General features: G+C 33.8%; 1 protein-coding gene across 8 annotated transcripts in view; it reads left to right on the forward strand.

The window, feature by feature from the left end:
• Window positions 1-14,375, forward strand: part of TTK (TTK protein kinase) — a 55,272-nt gene that overhangs the window by 16,840 nt on the left and 24,057 nt on the right. For 5 of the 8 annotated variants that reach the window (XM_047734297.1, XM_047734295.1, XM_047734299.1 and 2 more), the window contains exons 3-11: window positions 1,506-1,728; window positions 2,083-2,189; window positions 4,411-4,554; window positions 5,537-5,651; window positions 5,813-5,885; window positions 5,970-6,061; window positions 7,688-7,778; window positions 8,687-8,807; window positions 12,891-13,039. In XM_047734297.1, coding sequence (XP_047590253.1) covers window positions 1,506-1,728; window positions 2,083-2,189; window positions 4,411-4,554; window positions 5,537-5,651; window positions 5,813-5,885; window positions 5,970-6,061; window positions 7,688-7,778; window positions 8,687-8,807; window positions 12,891-13,039 — 1,115 coding nt within the window. The remainder of the gene's footprint in view (window positions 1-1,505; window positions 1,729-2,082; window positions 2,190-4,410; window positions 4,555-5,536; window positions 5,652-5,812; window positions 5,886-5,969; window positions 6,062-7,687; window positions 7,779-8,686; window positions 8,808-12,890; window positions 13,040-14,375) is intronic. The other 3 variants (XM_047734300.1, XM_047734298.1, XM_047734302.1) reach the window with 2 other exon arrangements.

Below are 14,375 nucleotides of genomic sequence, written 5' to 3' on the forward strand. Positions count from 1 at the left end.
AGTAGGATTAGTTAACCATAGAATTGAGGGTCCATTTCTGGGTTCTCTATTCTGTTCCATTGATCTCTGTGTCTGTTTTTGTGCCAGTACCATACTGTCTTGATGATTACAGCTTTGTGAAAGAGCTTGACATCCAGAATTGTGATGCCACCAGCTTTGGTTTTCTTTTTTAACATTCCTTTGGCTATTCAGTCTTTTCTGGTGCCAACACAGAGTGGTTTTTTTAGACCTCTTGCAGGCAAATTTGTTAGGAGCGCAATGGAAGGGAGGTTAAAAAAAAAAAAAAAGGAAAATGAAATTAATATCAGGCCAGATTAAATTTAAAATAAAGCAAAGTAATGAGTATGTTATGTTTTAGTAAAAAGCAAAAACACTAATTTTGTTTGTAAAAGCAAAGATTTTGCCCTTATGGAAGGCAACTGAAACTTATAGAAGGAATGATAGTTTCTTTGGGAAATCTGAATTTAATAATGTTTAGTAATGACTAAAATATCCTGAACAAGAGACTGACATTAATTCAGTTTGTCTTTTTAAAACAATTGACATGGGGTACCTGGGTGGCTCAGTGGGTTAAGCCTCTGCCTTCAGCTCAGGTCATGATCCTGGGGTTCTGGGATCAAGCCCTACATCGGGCTCTCTGCTCGGCAGGGAGCCTGCTTCTCTCTCTCTCTCTGCCTGCCTCTCTGCCTACTTGTGCTCTTTGATTTCTCTCTCTCTCTCTCTCTGTCAAATAAATAAAAATCTTTAAAAAAAATTGACAGTAAAGAAAGTAAAAAAAAAATTACAACAAAAATAATGGAGAAAGATGGGTAACTTGGAGAAGAAAATAACCATACCAGTTACTTAACTTTTATAAATTTGTTTTAATTTTAAAATTTTAATTGGGTTTAATTGGGTTAAAGATAAGTTTGAGGTATATGGAGATAATGTTGGATGGATGAGGTTGTAAGGAAGATTATGTTAGGAATGGGGCAATAAGTTTTTAAAATTTTTAATGAATAAGTCACTGATGAAGAATTTTCTAACAAAGTTGTTACAGGTGCTGGTAGGAGAGGCTTAGGTTTTCTTTGGGTAGTTAGGGGGCTGAAATAGAATTATGCTGCTAGACCTTAAAAATTTCTTGGACTACATTCAGTCTTTTAAAATATACTTATAAAAGCTTATTTCCAAAGTTTCTCTTTCCTTCAAAATATGTAACTTTAGTAGTAAAATAAACTCTTATAAAGACAGACATGCAGTAAATAAGTTGCTTATATTTATATGAATTGTTAAAGTTTTAAAGTGTTTTAAGGAGCTTATGTACATTAATACTGAGAATGTAAATTATTAACTCATTTGAAAGGAAAATGCAGGGAGCCTGCTTCCCCCTAATCTCTCTGCCTGCCTCTCTGCCTACTTGTGATCTCTTGTCTGTCAAATAAATAAATAAAATCTTTAAAAAAAAAAAGAAAGAAAGAAAGTGCAATTTGGCATTTGTTGTGGTATATTTTGTTCCTTTTACTCAGATAACTCGGGAACTGTTAACCAAATTATGATGATGGCCAACAACCCAGAGGACTGGTTGAATTTGTTGCTGAAACTAGAGAAAAACAGTGTCCCCCTAAATGATGCTCTTTTAAATAAATTGATTGGTCGTTACAGTCAGGCAATTGAAGCACTTCCTCCAGATAAATATGGCCAAAATGAGAGTTTTGCTCAAATTCAAGTGAGATTTGCTGAATTAAAAGCGTAAGTATTCACTTTTTAAACTACATTTAACTAACTAAATTACATAGCACATAACTACATTATAAAAGAAATATGTCAGGATCAATTGTAAGAAAATTAGTATTTTTTAACCAAATGCTTTTGTTTGTAATTAACAAGTGAGTATTGTAAACTATTTAGTATGTACATATTCCCACAAAAGTTAAATATTCTGGTCTCTGCCTAAAAAGATTATAAAAACTAACTTATTAGTATTTAGTTTTACACACAGAAAAAAACAATATCCCATGTCCCTTGGAAAATTGAATGAGGAGTATCAAACTTAAGTAGCTCTGTCCTTTTTCTTAATATTTGACTCTAAAATCTTTATTATAGTATTCAGGAGCCGGATGATGCCCATGACTACTTTCAGATGGCCAAAGCAAACTGCAAGAAATTTGCTTTTGTGCATATATCTTTTGCACAATTTGAACTATCACAAGGTAATTTGAAAACGTCAAGTCCAAATTTTAAGTAATAGATAACTTCCTGCTGTAACTCACATTGTAATGTTAACTCATACATATGAAGTGGAAATTTGAGACAAAAGGCATTGAAGTTGGTTAGATGAGAATATGGGGGAAGAATGCCACCAAAGTGTAAATGCAGAGAATATTTGTTATACTAGCTTTTCTACTTGTAAGGCATAATCCAGGGAAATAAGTATGAACATCGTACTTGTGCAATTATTTAGATTCAGGAAATGTCCAAAAGAAAGTGAGTTTTTCACTGAATACTTGTGTGATAAAAGGATATCAGATATTTAAGTTAGCACTTAGATAAACTTTGCTTATGCTATGGTTTCATACTACCAAAATATATAGCAAAATAAAACTGTAGCATTAATTGGTACTTCCCCTTTTTAATAAAAAAGAAAAGCAAACTGCTGTAGAAGCTTTTATTTCTTGTTCATTTGATTCTTGCGTAGTCTTGGACTTTTGGATAGAACCATGGCAGTCTCTTCTTCAGACATTTTTAGCCTATCTATTCTTTTGTCTTTTCTTTTTCTCATTTTCTGGGGCTTTTGGATCTGGGGTCAGCCAGCCCTCTAGCCACGTGTTCCTAATTTTCCCTCTGCTCCAACCCTGATCCCATTTACTACCAGTAATACACACATCACTATTGGTTTGGCTCAGCCAGAATCCCCATCATGGTGCTCAAAGCAGGGCTCAGTCACTGGAGTGTATTTCCCAGAATTGAGGTTAGAGAAAAGCCTTATAAAAACTCAAGAAATAAAACAAAACAAAACAAAAAAACCTCAGGAAATCGTTTGAAACCCTGAACTTTTACTTATTTACAATATTTCTGAGTCCTAGTTATCTGAATTATCGCTAATCCATCCTGTGTATTGTCAGGTGACTTTTAAAAAACTATCATTCCCTTTTTACCTAGGAAAATTAATTAATTCTTGCTTATTAGAGTAAGTTTGGCCAGACCTTTAGTATTGTCTTTCTTTTCTTCATTTTACTTAAAACATTTGTTGAAGTATTATGGCCTATCAACAGCAACTATAAATTTTATATCTTTAGATATATAAATATTGGAAATCTCAACTTATCTGTAAAAAGGAAACTTTATCATTGCAATTTATTAGTGGCCTCAAGGTCAAAATTGTGATTATTTTGAACAAGGTTATGAATAGGCTCTCAGGAAATATGCACATCTCTGAATCCTATGTGTAGTTTGGTGTATATGTATTTTTTTGTGGTGTTGGAGGACATTCCATCAAACTCTCAAAGGGGTCTATGACCTTATTAAGCTCCCTAATTACTAGTTCTTATCTAGCCTGCCTTTCTTCTTTTGCTGCCCTAAAATGTTCAAATCCTGAAATACCACAACTCTGAATAAATGTGTACTTAGCCACTATCAGATATATTTATAGTCTTAAAATTTGTAAACTCTCAGAAACTAGAGGCCATCTCTTAATCATTTTTATATCCAAAGTGCCAAGTGTGTACCATAGCTGAGTGGCTCTCATAAGTTCTGATTGCATATTCCATATGATCCATGATGTATACATTTGATATTTATAAATCAAAATAGACAAAATATATTGAGTAAGTTTGCAATTGAAAGGAAATTTGTTGATTTGTTTGTAGTCAGATAATTATAGTAGTCTCAATTATTTTGCATTTTGGGGTTGGTATAGCTAAGTCTGGTAGCTTAAAGACTAATCTTTGCTATTTTTAAAATGTGAATCCTTTTGATAGAGGATTCCCTTTAGCAAAAGATGTCAACCTTAATAACTAAAGGTTGTGATGAATCATAATTATTATACTCTACTGGAATAGATTGGTGTTCTTGGGACTATAGTAATATCTGTGACTTATTTTTCCCTTTTACTAAGTTCCTTAAGTTTCTGTATTATTTGGTTTTGTCTGCCCCCACTTTATACTGCTTTGTTATATTTCTTTTACTTTTGAAAGTAGAAAATGGTGGTAAAGCTAATGCATAATTATGTTAATTAATATTCTATAAGTAAACTATTTGACAGGAATTATTATCAAAAGAGAAATTGCTATTATTTGCTTATGAAATAAGGTACATGAATCTTGGAATAAATATTTTTGCCTAGGCCTTTTAAATTTTTCCCTAGGTCCTGATAAATAAGTACTTGGGGAATAAAGATTGCTGCATTAAAATGACTATTTTTTACTTTGTTAGGTAATTTCAAAAAAAGTAAACAACTTCTTCATAAAGCTGTAGAATGTGGAGCAGTACCACTGGAAATGCTGGAAATTGCTATTCGGAATTTAAACCTTCAAAAGAAGCAGCTGCTTTCAGAGGAGGAAAAGAAGAGTTTATTAGGTAAATGTGTTAATGTGTGCTATTATGTTTCTGTGGTAGATTGTCTGCAAAAAGAATACAGGGTAGTGTTTTATTTACTTATTTTTAAAGATTTTTTATTTACTTGAGAAAAAGTTTTTTGCACATATAAGTGGGGTGGGAGAGAGGGGGGAGCAGAGGGAGAGGGAGAAACAGACTCCTGAGGGAGCAGGGAGCCTAATGCAGGGCTCCCCCCCAGAACCCCAGGATCATGACCTGAGCTGAGGGCAGATGCTTCACAAACTGAGCCACCCAGGTGTCCCCAGGATAATATTTTTTTTTAAATGCCATCTTTGTATTTGGTATTTTTAAAGCACTGAGCCACCCAGGCACCCCTGTATTTGGTATTTTTGAATGATCAAAATCTAAGATTAAATTTTAGATGTAAAGGAGGTAGGACTTTTAGAAGTAACAAAATATTAACCCTTTTGGAATTTTTTTCCCCATAATCAAATTCATTAGTAATACATTAAAAACAATTCAATCTAAGCAAGAGAATGACTATTTTTAGAAATAGGGAATGTGCCTTTATTCTGGGAAACAGGTATGTCATTAAGAATCAGTTGCAAAGTGGGGTGCCTGGGTGGCTCAGATGGTTGAGCGTCTGCCTTTGACTTTGGGTCATCATCCCGGGGTCCTGGGATTGGGCCCTGCGTCGGGCTCACTCCTGGGGTGGGGGGGCAGTTCTGCTTCTCCCTCTCCCTCTCCCGATGCTTGTGTTCCCTCTTTCACTGTGTCTCTCTCTGTCATATAAATAAATAAAATCTTAAAAAAAAAAAGAAAGAATCAGTTGCAAAATATAGTTAGAGAATTATCTTTATAACATCTTCACGTGTGCATATCTTACTTGGGGACAGATGTTTACCATGAATTATCCTTTTAAATATTCTTATTTGTGAGATTACTTTTTTTGTGTATTCCTTATATCTTTATGAATTTATTTACAACTTAAAATTTTTTACAGCATCTACAGTATTGACTGCTCAAGAATCATTCCCCAGTTCACTTGGACATTTACAGAATAGGAACATCAGTTGTGATTCCAGAGGACAGACTACGAAAGCCAGGTTTTTGTATGGGTAAGGAAACTGAAACTGTTTTTTAAATATTCACCATATATTTACGTTATTTATATACCTGCATATGTATTTTAATGTTACAGTGGTAACATTAGCAATTAATAGAAATACCTATGTTAATATTATTCTTTTAAAAATTGGGGTATTTTCTTTCTGTATAGAGAGAACCTGCCCCCTCAAGATGCAGAGATAGGTCATCGAAATCCCTTGAAACAAACAAACAAAGTTAAACGGGTAAGTTAATTTTTAATTTGCCTTAAGTAGTAAGGTATATGTTTATTTCCTAATTGGTTACTTAATCTTTCAAAACATTTTTAGTCATGCCCATTTGGAAGAGTCCCAGTTAACCTTCTAAGTAGCCCGGATTATGGGAAGACAGATGGTTCAGTTGTACCAAGTTTTACAAAAAGGTATGATTGAATTTTAATATTGTAGTTTGTTTTCAATACTTAAAAGATTGATGACCGAATGGATACGAAGTCCTTTATTGCCTAATAGTAATTATGATTTAATTTTTATTTAGTATTAAAGGTTACCAAGTCTCTAAATGCTACTAGGGACAAAGGAATGACTTTATTTTGCTTTTTCACTCATTACAAATTAAAAGAATGGGAGTGCCTGGCTGACTCAGTCGGTGGAGCATGTGACTCTTGATCTTAGGGTTGTATGAGCCCCATGTTGGGTGTAGAGATTACTTTAAAATAAAATCTAAGAAAAAAATTAAAGAAATGATTAACAAATTAGGAAACACAGAAGAAAAAGTATTAAGTCAATATTAAGCTTAAAAGTTTATGCAGAAGTCCCTGGGGTAAAAAATCCCAATGATTGGACATTTGCTTATGGATAGCCTCTCTGGTAAGAATCTCTTCTTCATGTGTATGAAAGTCTTAGCAGGGGTGGGAACAATTTCTTTGCTAGCTAGTTCAAGGAGGAGGGCTGCTATCAGTGGGAAAGATGACAGATTCACTCATTTGTTTCAGAGCCCAGGGTATCAAGAGGTGAAGAAGGGCGGGTAATGATGAAATATTGTTCATTCCATTCAGTGTGTTCTCCTTCCTTCAAATTGAGTGTTTATCTCCTAAAAAGAAGTGGGAATCTAGTAACCCAGCTTAGCTAAGGAAATTTTTCTGGTCTGTTCTTGACTCTAATCATTCTTGATTTCTTATTTCTGCTAGAAAAGTCTCCTTGGATTCCAAAGAACCATTTTGCAAATAAACTTCAGAAGAACAACTCTTATTTTTAGTTGGTATCCTCTTTAATTAAAATCCTGTCATGCTTAGAGCTTGACTAAAGATAGATTTTTTTTTTTTAAAGATTTTATTTATTTATTTGACAGAGAGAGATCACAAGCAGGCAGAGAGGCAGGCAGAGAGAGAGGAGGAAGCAGGCTCCCTGCTGAGCAGAGAGCCCGATGCGGGGCTCGATCCCAGGAGCCTGAGATCATGACCTGAGCCGAAGGCAGCGCCTTAACCCACTGAGCCACCCAGGCGCCCCTAAAAATAGATATTAAGAGAGCATTTTGGTTGTCTAAAATCTTAGGTGATGACTTGTCGTCTCCGTTTCAAACAGCTAGCTGAAGAATAAAGGAGAATTTCTCTCACTATAGAAAAATAAGAACAAAAACAAACCAGTCATTTTCTTGGTGTTTGTTATGTTAGACTAAAGGCTAGGCACTGAGGAAGCCTGTGGGAAAGCTTATACGCGAGTCCTTAGGCTATTTGCAATGTGAGTGTAGTTTGACCTACATACTGCTATCTCATTCTCCTTTACCACAGTCATACTTAGCTATAACTGTTACTTAACACATAATGATGTACTACTTACCTTTATCCCTTGTGTCGTTACCCAGCACCTAATTTCATTATATTTGTATTATAATCATACTATTTAAAAAAAAAATTTTTTTTTTCAAGAGATCTTTCCATTTAGGAAGTGTACATATTGTTAAAAAGTCAACTTCAAGATTGAAAAATAAAACAACACTGAAAAGATTAATTTCATGTTAAGTATTAAAACTGTTTTGTTGTGTGTAGTAGTAGACAGACCTCTGGATCAGAACGCCGAGATATGATTATGCCTGGATCTAAATCAAGTGGAAATGATTCCAGTGAATTGAGAAACTCAAAGGTATTTTAATTTTAAGATCTTCACATGGAGCAAGGGTTACTGATCCAGGATCCATGGAGTTTTTTCTGGGGAAAGGGTCCAACAGTGTTCCTGCAGGCCCAAGAAATATAGCACGACTAATGGGAAGTGATACAGAAGTCCTAAACTGTTCTTCCAAAACTGAGGTGGTAGCAAAATGATCAATGATCTCCTGGGGTAACTTTGAGGTAACAGTTATTATGTCTATGTTTAAGCAGGTTAGTGGCCTGGTTTGGGAAGAGCTGGGGGAGTCATTCCCCCCAACTTTTGTTTCTTGGTGTCTTTAATCATATAATCTGACAAGGCATCTCATACAGCAATGAGAGTAAATGTGATGTATCTTTGTATATTCAGAGATACAACTTGAGTCTCTGGCGCACTGATTTTTAGGGGTTATACTATTCTTATTTTACTTGACCTCAGTGTAGGTCTTTTCAATTTGTATTTTTTGTGATTCCTCTATTTCATGATCTATGCTTACTTTACCTAAGTTTACTTTTTGGATTTAGAGTCTTGGACTTATACAGATCTTAATTTTCATTAACATTTTTGGGGTAAAATACAATCATAGTAACAAAATAATGAAGTGTGTTTTATGTTGGATTCAAAATTTCAATCTCTCTTTTTAAGTGAGAGTATTTTAGCAATTGATTATGTCCATTGAAAACACATTGCCCAGATTTATGGTTGTGGCCATTCCTGATGCTCTAGTCAATAATTAAGGAAATTAATCTTTTCTCAGTGTGTGAGTCTACATCTGATGATAGTAGATAATTTAGTTAGCAACCTTTTCACATAGATGAGACTTCAGTATTTTGAAACTAAGGCAAATTAGTGGTATTATTGTTTATGAGACTTTATTTTTTTGATATCTTATTCTTTTCATGTAGTCTATTCAAAATATCCATTCCAAGGAAACTCTGATGTCAGATGAGAAGAGTTCTGAACTTACTACTGATTCAGTAACCCTGAAGAATAAAACTGAATCAAGTCTTCTAACAAAATTAGGAGGTAAGAGAAACAAACTAAGCTTCCTTGAGAATACCACTTTAGGGGCACTTGGCTGGCTCAGTCAGTTAAGTGCCTATCTTCAGCTCAGGTCATGATCCCAGGGTCCGGGGATCGAGTCCTGCATCGAGCTTCCTGGTCTTCAAGGAGCCTGCTTCCCCTTCTTCTGGCTTGTGTACTCTCCTTCTCTCTTTCTCTCTCTCTCTCAGACAAATAAATAAATAACATCTTTAAAAAGGGGAGAAAAAAAAAGGAGAAGAGCACCACTTTGTTGCTTGGGAAAGTTGACCAGCCATCTAAGAATTGCAATGTAAGACTGTATCTAAATCCCTTTATCTTGATGCCAGTTGAGTTATATAGAATGTATGAAAAAGTTAAATTCTGTAGCAACATAAGTTTATTTGCCTAAAAGGTGCATAGAAAGAAGAATGGAGGGAAAGTACAATTGGGCTGAGTTAGGTTTCTCAGCTGGCTTGACAAATACTTTCTGGAAAAAAGAAGCTGTATTATCTATAGGACAGTTCTCTCTTTTTTATCAAACAGTTGATTTTCCACTATATGAGTACTATGATAAATGTTCTAAGGGTATATAAATGAATGAAACAGGGTCCCAAGGAGATTGCCATCCAGCGTGGGAGAGAGACTGATAAATATAATGCTGTGTAGAGTTTAGAGAGTGTCATAAGAACCACATAAATAAATATTATGAGAATTCAGAAGAGGGAAAAACCTGGAGGACCAATTGGTTTAGGATAAATAAGAAAATGTTTTGTGGAGGAAAAGAAACATAAAGAAGTCTTTGGGCTTAAATAGGAAGAAATAGCAGTGATAGAATATTTAAGATGGAAGGAATAGCAAAAGCAAAAGAATAAAATATTTTAGGAATCAAAAACAGTCTAGTTGCATGAAAAACTGTAACAGGTCATATAGAAGTAGGAGATAAGACTAGGTAGACTGAACACCAGGCTTAAAGTGGTTTTTGTTTTTGTTTTTTTTTTTAGATATCAGAGTACAGATAAAGATTTTTGAACAAGATCACAAATTGGATGATTCTTGTCCAAACAAAGGCTGACAGATTGAATGTTTTTAATTGGACTGAGGAGGAAAACTGGGACAAATTAGGCTTGCTTAGACTCTTTGGTTTCCAGACTGAGACTTTCCTGGTGTTAGCCCTGGAAATTTCATTAATCAGATTAACCCTCAGTCCCCAACAAACTGGGACTATTAATCACCCTAGAACAGTCTCTTTTGCCGTTATTTTGACTCAGAAGAGATTCCTATTTCTAATATTTGGAAGAAATTTTCATGACATCTATTATAAACTAGTATTACTGAAAAATCATTTTTACCAAATATGTTAATAGTACCAATCAGACACCTAATTTAATGTTTTTCAATAAAAGCTTGTTGAGTACCTACCTACACAGTGCCAGTAGTACTTTATTATATAGTAAAACTTATAGTCACAAAATTGTCCAAATGGTAACCCAGTGAAATAGCATTTCATTCCTATATATTTCTTATGAGTGTATTCAAAGAGTGGGGTAGTAGGATCACAGGATATGCATACGTTCACCTGTGGCAGATAGTGCCAAACCATATTGAAAAATGGTTGTACCTTTTACCAGCAGCTATTTTGCTCTAACTCCATATTAGTCCCAATTGTTTTATTATTGGTTTTTAATTTTAGACATTTGTATGCTGCTAGGTGGTAGCTTATTGTGGTTTTAATTTGTACTTCTCTGATGGCTTACGATGTTGAACATCTTTTTCTATGTTTATTGGCCATTTGGATATCCTCTTATGAAGTTCTTGTTTGAATCTCTTGCCAATCTTTCTTTTGGGGTTTTCTTTCTTTTTCTCATTGATTTCTAAGAGATATTTATATCATCTAGATACATATCCTTTGTTGGATGGATGTGTTACAAGTAACTTCTCCCATTATGTAGTGAAGACTTTTTAAGAAAAGGAATTCTTAAATATCGTGCATTTTAATTTATCAGTCTTTTCCTATGTGGTGTTTCCTGTCTTTAAACAAATTTGTTTCTACTCTAAGATTGTAGTAATATTTCCATATATTTTATGAATTTATCATTTTTCATCATTTAAATTCATATATTTATCATTTAAATATCATATATTTATCATTTTTATTTTCACATATTTCTATTTATATAGAAATTTTATATTCTACCTGAACTTAATATTTGTGTATGTGTAAGGGGAAGTATCAGGATTCTGTTGTATTTTTTCCCATGTGAATATCCAGTTGGTCCAACATCATTTATTGAAAAGGCCCTCTTTTCCCTCAGAAAATTATAAATTAGGTGATCCTGTGTGTGATATCTGGCTTTGGATTTTTCTTTGTTTCATAGTTCTTTTTATCTATTTTTGTGCCAGTGTTATCTTAATTACTGCAATAAGTATATCTGTCAGTTGTAAATTCTTCCAACTTCATTCATCTTTGAGGCTGTGTCAACTATTTAGGCCTTTTAGATTTCTGTATAATAATGTTAGAATCTAACAGATGCCATTTTGTAAAAAGGGGGATTTTGACGAAGACCCTAACAGGACAGGCTGACACCTTAACAGATAAGTTTTCTCATCTACTAACATGACATATTCCTTCATTCATTCAACTATTGTTTAAAATATCATCGAGAATCATTTTCTGTGTAGAGATTTTTCTTATCTTTTGCTAGAGTTATTGCTAGATAGCTGACATTTTTTTGACGCTGTGTTGATGGATAAGATCTTTTTAAAAATTTTTTATCCTCTACCTCATTGTTACTGTTGTATAAAAATGTAACTGGTTTTAGTTATTGATTTTAGGTACAGTGATGTTTGCTAAATTTACAGAATAATTCTAATATTTTTCTATGGATTCTTTCATGCTGTTTGAAAATAATATAACATTTTTTCCTTCTAATTCTTTTAACATTTGTGTGTGTGTGTGTGTGTGTGTGTGTGCTGTATTGCTTAACACCATAACAATGAATAGGAAGGATGTTAGGTGACTATCTTAACTCATTTCTTGTTTTAGAGGGCAGCTTTCAATATTTTACTTTCATGATAATTGCTGTAGATTTTTGTGCCTACTCTATCAAATACCAAAACAGTGAATTTTGCTTTTTATTTAGATTATCATTAGTTTTTTGTGACTGAGTGTTGCATTTTATCAAATACTTTTTCTGCATTTGAGTTGATCATGTATTTTTCTTAGTTCTGTTATTATGGCAAATTAAATTGATTTTAAGTGTTATGCAAACTTTACATTTAGGAATAAACATAACTTGGTCATAATTCATTATCCCTTTTGTATATCTGTTGCAAATATTTGTTTAGAATTTTTGCATTTATTATCATGGTGGGAATGAATATTTATAATCATAGAATAGTAAATATATTGTTGAGGCTCTATTGTTTGGAGACCATTAAGAAAATAAGATAACAGGCTAGTTTAAGGTAAAATTTTTTTTTTAATTGAGTTTTTTTTTTTTTTTTTTTTTTTTTTTTTGACAGAGATAGAGAGAGACCGCGAGAGAGGGAACACAAGCACAGGGAATGGGAGAGGGAGAAGCAGGCTTCCCGCTGAGCAGGGAACCCTATGTGGGGCTCGATCCCAGGACCCTGGGATCATGAACTGAGCCAAAGGCAAACGCTTAATGACTGAGCCACCTAGGCGCCCCTAAAATTAAAAAAAAACAAAAAACAAAACTAGAGGTCTGTTTAAAGTAGTGGGTTAGCTTCTCTTTATTCGTGAGACCTTATGATGTATATGTGTTTTTAAATTTTTACTTATTTATTTGGTGTTTTCTGGTGAAGACCAGAAGTATTTAATTTCAGAATCGTTTCTGTTAAAGTTCTAGATAGCAGCTTAGGAAGATGGTTGTGTGGCACTTAATAAAATTGATTTGCTAAAGGCAAATTGTCAGCAGCTAGTTTTAAGTTTTTAGTTTCTCTCCTTGTTATTAAGAGCAAAGTGCTAATACAGTTTGTAACATGTTCTTTTGTAGCTCAGATTTAATCTTGTTATTATCAGAAACCCTTTCCTTTTATTGATAATAACCACAAATGCAATTTCAGAAACTAAGGAACATCATGAACCAAAGGTTCCAGAGAGTGACCAGAAACAGTGGCAGTCTTTGAGAAAGCCAGAATGTGTAAACTACAATGCTGCCGCATCTTCAAATCAGTGGCAGATTCAGGAGATAGCCCGAAAAGTTGATACAGAGGTAACTTTCTTTTCCTCTCAAGTATAGCATTGCTGTTATTTATAATGTGGATGATCATGTGAAATGTTTTCTTATTTTATTAAATCCTTATGTACCATAGTTGGTGGAATAATTTACTTAGAGTATTTTCTTATTATTATTCACAAAACAATGATGATTCATAGTCACAGATGCAGTAAAAGTGTAGGGCAAGCTGAAGTCTTATTTTCAGTGGTGTTTCTAGATTTCTGGTAAACTGGTGCAAGGGGTCAGCAAACTACAGCCTATGGGTCAAATCTGGTTCCTGCCTGTCTGTAAAAAAACTTTTATTGGAACACAGCCATGCCATTCATTACTATCTATATAGGGCTGCTTTTAAACCATAAAAACCGAGTTGAGTCATTGTATCAGAAGCCATCTGTCTCAGAAAGCCTCAAATGTTTACTTTCTTATGCTTTAAAGAACACAGTATGCCGATCCCTGAACTCTTGCAATGCTGTGCCAAAGTATTTGACAATTTCCTATTGTCATCCCCAGGGATAAAATAGGAAAATATAGACTAGACAATGTATGTGAATTTATAACAGGTTGAATGATCATTCCCAAAGGCCAGAGGTCATTTCAGAAAGAATGATCTGGTAGGTTACTAGAGAGCCTTACCTATATGTAGTCCATGGCTATACTTTCCTCTTTGTTTTCAGTTATATTCCAACTCAGTGTTTCTCAAACATGTTTTGGTCTTGGAGTCCTCTTTATACAAGGTCCCTAAAGAGCTTTTGTTTGTGTAGGTTATATTTATCGGTTTTTACTGTATTAGAAAATAAAACTGAGACATCTTTAAAATATTTATTAACTTGTTAAAAATAATAATAAATCCATCACATGTGACTATAGATATACTTTTATGAAAAATAAGTATTTTTATATTTTCTTTCATTGAGATATAATTGACATATAACATTTGTTTCAGGTATACAACCTAATGATATGTATTATGAAGTGATCCCCATAAGTTCCGTTAATATCTGTAGCCATACAGCTATCCAGTTTTTTTTCTTGTGAAAACTTAAAAGATTTACTCTCTTAGCAATTTTCAAGGATGCATATAGTACTAATAACCATAGTCAACATGCTATACTAACATTTTCATAACATTTATTTTGTAACTGGAGATACCTTTGTATCTTTTGACCCCATTCACCTGTTTCGTCTGCCACCCACTGCCACTTCTGGCAACCATTAATTTGCTCTCTATCTAGGAGGTTGTTTTTTTTTTGTTGTTGTTTATTTGTTTTAGATTTCATGTATAAGTGTTACTATACAGTATTTGTCTATCTCTGTCTGGCTTATTTCACTT

The sequence above is a fragment of the Lutra lutra genome, chromosome 6, assembly GCF_902655055.1.
Source record: "Lutra lutra chromosome 6, mLutLut1.2, whole genome shotgun sequence".
Lineage (NCBI taxonomy): Eukaryota > Metazoa > Chordata > Mammalia > Carnivora > Mustelidae > Lutra > Lutra lutra.